We start from the raw sequence: 5,530 nt of genomic DNA, 5'->3' as shown, positions 1-5,530 counted from the left end.
CACTGCGGCGTTGAGGCAAGGTCTGAAGACAGCTTAAGTACTGTGGATCCTCTAATGATGGAATGAGCTCCAGCTGTGCAGGAGGCTCGACTCAGGAGGATCTATGGCGGACTCTGCTGGAGGAAGGTGGTACTTCTCCAGCTCCCAACATTATGGATGTTGAAAACAAATATCCTCCCTTTCCCTTTGCTTGACCTTAGTGTTAGGACGCTAATGGCAGAGAGAGATGCAGCTAGACGCAGCTTTGACTTGACGCATCAAGTCAAAATTAAATAAGGTAAAAAAAAAAAAGGACTACTTTAAAGAAAGGCTATATCATTCGAAGCACAATAGTAGAGAAATGTGGAACTTATGTAATGAAATTCGAAGTTAACAGTTTGGACACCCTTTGTTGAATCAAATGGATTTGTTCTCACAAAGCCAGGTGATATTGCTAATCATTTTAATGATTACTATTTTCAATTCAGTTTATGTAGCGCCAATTTACAACATATGTCATCGCAAGGCAGTTTACAGTTCATCAGATCATGCAGTCAAATTGATTCGAAGACTTTTATCTAAGAAAAAACAGTTAACTGCATCAACTCATTGACTGGAAGGCAATCTCTCACAATAAGCATTATTGTAAGGACAGTGGAGAGGAAATACTTTTAACAGGAAGAAACCTCCAGCAGAACCAGGCTCAGTGTGAGCGGCCATCTGCCGAGGCTGACTGGGGTTCAAGGAGAGAGAAGCAGAGAATAAAAGGGGAGCTGTAAAAGGCGGCCCCGTCCAGGAAACACACAGCCAGGCAGACAAGCTCTGAGTCTGCTCCCATGTCAGAAGATGAGGAGAGCACATCCAGCCAGTCACAGTCAGAGAAACAGGACTACACTGAAAAACAGGCCTTTCTCGTACATCTATAAACAAAGGTGTTGATGGCAGCAGCACAGCTGTTAAATATCTCCAGGATGGTGTCACAGCCAAACAGGAAACGATGAGGCAAAGCTACTATGAGAAAAAGAAGAGAGACCATAACATTACAGATTGAACTAACAGATTCTGCAGAGTGGGAGAATAGAGATAGAATGCTGAAAATGAGGCCATATGTCCTCCAGCAGTCTAAGACTATAGCAGCAGAACTATAGAGATAGCTCAGGATATCCTGAGCCACACTAACTCTACGGTTTATCAAAAAGGAAAGCTTTAAGCCTAGCCTTAAAAGCAGACAGGGTGTCTGCCTCACTGACTAAAACTGGTAGTTGGTTCCACAGGAGAGGAGCCTGATCACTTAAAGATCTGCCACTCATTCTACTTTTAGAAATCCTAGGAACCACTAGTAAACCTGACGACTGAGAATGAATTGCTCTGTTAGGAACATAAGGAACAATCATATCTGATATAAGATGGAACCTGGCCATTTAAGGCTTTATATGTGAGAAGGAGGATTTTAAATTCTATTCTATTCTCGATTTAACAGGAAGCCAATAAAGAGAAGCCAGGATAGGAGAGATATGATCTCTTTAAATTTTCATCAGAACTCTGGCTGCAGCATTTTGGATTAGCTGAAGGCTTTTGACTACAGTTTGTGGACTTCCTGATATTAAAGATGTCAGGATTTGGTTGAGGTTGGTGGACCCAAATGCAGAGGCAGGGAGGCAGAGGGGAGTTTCTTGATGACTTTATGATGAATAAACAAACAACTAAACACAGAGGCAGGGAAAATCCAAACATCAAGACATTAAAACAAAGTCAAACTAACCAGATACCATGGAGACATCAGGGGAAAAAACAATCACGATGAGGAAGACTCAGAAAGACGGAGTTGGAGGAAGTTTGACAAGGAACCAGCACTGAGGAACTTAACAGAGAGTGTATTTATGGGAGACTGAAACAAAGAGAGAACTTAAAGAGCAGATTGAGAGCAGGTGTGAGTAGAACAGGAAAAGAGCTAGGGAAAAAGGGGAACACAAGAGGGCAGCAGAGGGCAACAAATAAAAACCTGAAAACTGAAAATAACCAGAACACAAAACAAAATAAGAATTAAACAACTAAAACTAGAAAACATGGAACAAAGTAAACAGAATAGACAAAAGAAAACATAACAGAACCAAAACTATGACAAAAGAATTACCATAGTCCAGCCTTGAAGCAAAAATGAATGGACTAGTTTCTCAGCATCACCCCTGGACAAGATATTTCTAATGTTTGCAATATTCCTAAGATGAAAGAAGGAAATTCTAGAAACCTCTATGATATGGGATTAAAATGGCAGGTCCTGATCAAAAGTAACACCATTACTTTGAGAAAGTGTCTCAATTAAACTAGACTGTGAAGATTTCACACATTACATCATATGAGATTATTCGAGCTGTTATGGGAGTAACACTAGCGATAAAATGAGTCTTGCCTCTTATTCTGATCCTGACATATTTTCTATTTGGCTATTCGAGTTTTTGCCTTGCCCTTGTCTGCTCTGTCTATTTTTGATTTTTTTTTTTTTTTTTACTGTTTTTCCTCGATTATGCTGGTTTACAGATCCTGGACTGTTTCACTGATCTCAGCTTTGATTCCCCTCATGGAAACTGTTGCTCCCTCAGCATTGGCTGGAGTCAGCTCATCTTCACTCGGGGTTCTGGAAGAAGCCATGGACGCAAGAAATGGACTGAACTTTGAATTAGGTCAGTGACTTTTGCTCCAATTCCCAATCAGCCCGGCATTCTTGTCACTGACCAGTGTTTCCTATCTCTACAGAGTATTCGTTCCACTGACGCCCAGCCACTCACTGTAATTATTCTGTTTTAAAATAAATCCTGTTGAAAATCATCCCGGTCTGTCTATCTGGATATCGGGTCCTAATTTCTGAGGTCATTAGAGCCCTGAAATTTTATTTCATTGGATGTTTTATTTTATCTTCTTTTTATTGGTTGTTTTATTTTAATAGTTATTTTTTCCATTCTCTGATCATTGCTAAAACCCTGTGTCAAGAAATGACATTTTTTTGGAAATGTAATATTTTGTAACTGTGCTTTTGTATTGTATATTTTCAATCCGGACCCCAGGAAGACTGGCTGTTTCCTGTGGCAACAGCTAATGAATAGAATAGAATTCAACTTTATTGTCATTCCACTGTCACAAGTACAGAGCAACTAAATGAATTCTCTGCATATAACCCATCCTCTTGTGGAGCAGTGGGCTGCCATTGTGCGGTGCCCGGAGAGCAGTGTGGGGTTAAGGGTATTGCTCAGGGAGCCAGAGTGGCAGTCTGTGGGAGTGGGGCTCTAACTCAGAACCTCAGGTTTCCAAGCTCTATGCCCTAACCACTAGGCTGTCACTCCCCCTCACTAATGTGGATCCTTAATATAATTATCAAATTCTCCTAACCACCCTTAAACTGTCCAATTGATTTTAAAATCTGGTTACATTTTTTTTTCTTCCTTTTTTTATGAATGAAATCTGATGCAATTTGGATTAGATGCAATTGGGATTGCCATGGCTCAGAACAGAGAATCCAGTGTCTAAGGCAGACAGACAGAAAATTCAAATGTTTGTTAAAAAAAAGCTTGATCTACAGTAGCAGCGGCTAGGGTGTCTAGGGCAGCAACATCTGCAGAAAGGAAACACGGGTTAATGACCACGTAAAGCTGGCAGATGAAGATTATGAACTTGAGTCACTAACCTGACTTAATAGTTCCATCCTCGACCAGAGAACGAGGAAGGATCCAGTCTGTGGGCTGCCGAAGATATGCAGTGGGAGCCACGCAGTCTCCTAGATGCCAAAGCCCCAGAGGATGAAAAACAAGCAGGAGACCAGATCTGGGCAGAAAAAGGAGGGCAGGATAATCCAGAGGCTGCTGCCAAAGGTGGTGTCGAGGAGATGCTCAGAATTCGGAACTAGGTTATGAAAGGTTCCAAAGAGAAATCGAGGTTGATGACATAAAACAGTTCCAATTTCATACAGGCAAAATCCAGCAGAAGTCCATAGACAGCTCAGGCAAACAGATCGGATGGGAACAGGAGGGCCCAGTGGTCGAGAGGCGGAACAGGTCTGGTTCAGGTAATCCGAAACTCTAAGGTAATGCTGAATCATTCTCATCACTGTCTCGAGAATAATCTCACCTGATAACTGAAAGCAGGCAGGTAAAAACAGATCAGCCTGGAACAGCAGGGCTTGGTGGTGGAGAGGCAGAACAGGTCTGGTTCAGGTAATCCGAAACTCTAAGGTAATGCTGAATCATTCTCATCACTGTCTCGAGAATAATCTCACCTGATAACTGAAAGCAGGCAGGTAAAAACAGATCAGCCGGGAACAGCAGGGCTTGGTGGTGGAGAGGCAGAACAGGTCTGGTTCAGGTAATCCGAAACTCTAAGGTAATGCTGAATCATTCTCATCACTGTCTCGAGAATAATCTCACCTGATAACTGAAAGCAGGCAGGTAAAAACAGATCAGCCGGGAACAGCAGGGCTTGGTGGTGGAGAGGCAGAACAGGTCTGGTTCAGGTAATCCGAAACTCTAAGGTAATGCAGAACAGGTAATCAGAAACACCGAGGTAACGCTGAAAAGCTCTCACCACTGGCTCGAGATTTATCAGCCATGATGACTGGAAACTGGCAGGTTAAATAGAAGCAGGAGCAGATGGATCAGATGAACGGTCACTAGAAAATGGATGGAGCTAGACAGGAGAATGAGACAGGCATCAGCGCAAAGATAATGACAGAGAAATATTTAACCCTTGACAGTCTGGGTCCCTTAGCTCTAGTCATTCTGCTGTCATAAATCTGGGTTTCATTTTAGATAGTGCTTTAAAACTAAACAAAAGGATAAATACAATCATAAAGTCTAGTTGTTTCCCACCAAAGAAACATTGATTCATGCTGTTAATACTTCCTGATTGGACTATTGTATTGTCTAGAATGTTTGATAAGATAATTCATCTTTTCCTGGCTTACAAATTGTCCAAATGTGGCATTTCATATTTTAACAGATACTTTAAAACAAAAGCTGATATCTCTGGTTCTAGACAGCTATGATCTGCTTCCTGTTTGCGATAGGACTGATTTTAAGATTTATTTTGCTTGCTTTGCTTTTAAAATAGTAAACGGTTTGGCCTGATCCTATCTCTGTGATCTTCATAACATCTTCACTCAAGTTAGAATACTGTAGTCCCCCAAATTTCTTAGATGTTCCAATAATCCAGCTTAAAATTCAGATGTAATGAGTTATGTACTGCTCTAAACATTGGAACGGTTTACTTTTCAAGTAAACCACTGAGACTGTTGAGACTTCAACATCTTTACTCAAGACCTATTTCTTTTCTTTTATGTTTGATTCAAACATTGAGTCTCTCTTATATAGAGTATACTTTTAAATGTATATTTTTCTTCTTCCCAGCCGGGCCCTGGGGGTCCAGGCCCTGTGGAGCAGCCACCAGAAATAAGCTACTGCCCACCCGGGCATCCACCCCCAAACACTGAGCACCACCAGTGGAGGAGGGGCTGGACAGGGGAAATGGGAGCTGCACTTAGTGGAGACTTGAGATGTTCTTAGGA

General features: G+C 41.6%; 1 protein-coding gene across 1 annotated transcript in view; it reads left to right on the top strand.

The window, feature by feature from the left end:
* LOC107094442 (DNA-binding protein inhibitor ID-2-like) overlaps window positions 1-3,877 on the top strand; it is a 6,155-nt gene extending 2,278 nt beyond the window's left edge. The window contains exons 2-3 of the mRNA XM_015390031.1: window positions 2,580-2,660; window positions 3,687-3,877. Of these exons, the coding sequence (XP_015245517.1) occupies window positions 2,580-2,660; window positions 3,687-3,877 (272 nt within the window). The remainder of the gene's footprint in view (window positions 1-2,579; window positions 2,661-3,686) is intronic.
* The last annotated feature ends 1,653 nt before the right edge of the window (window positions 3,878-5,530 follow it).

This window comes from Cyprinodon variegatus, unplaced genomic scaffold (assembly GCF_000732505.1).
Source record: "Cyprinodon variegatus isolate N-32 unplaced genomic scaffold, C_variegatus-1.0 Scaffold482, whole genome shotgun sequence".
In the NCBI taxonomy this organism is placed as follows: Eukaryota; Metazoa; Chordata; class Actinopteri; order Cyprinodontiformes; family Cyprinodontidae; genus Cyprinodon; species Cyprinodon variegatus.
This window is presented reverse-complemented; position numbering and strand designations above follow the sequence as displayed.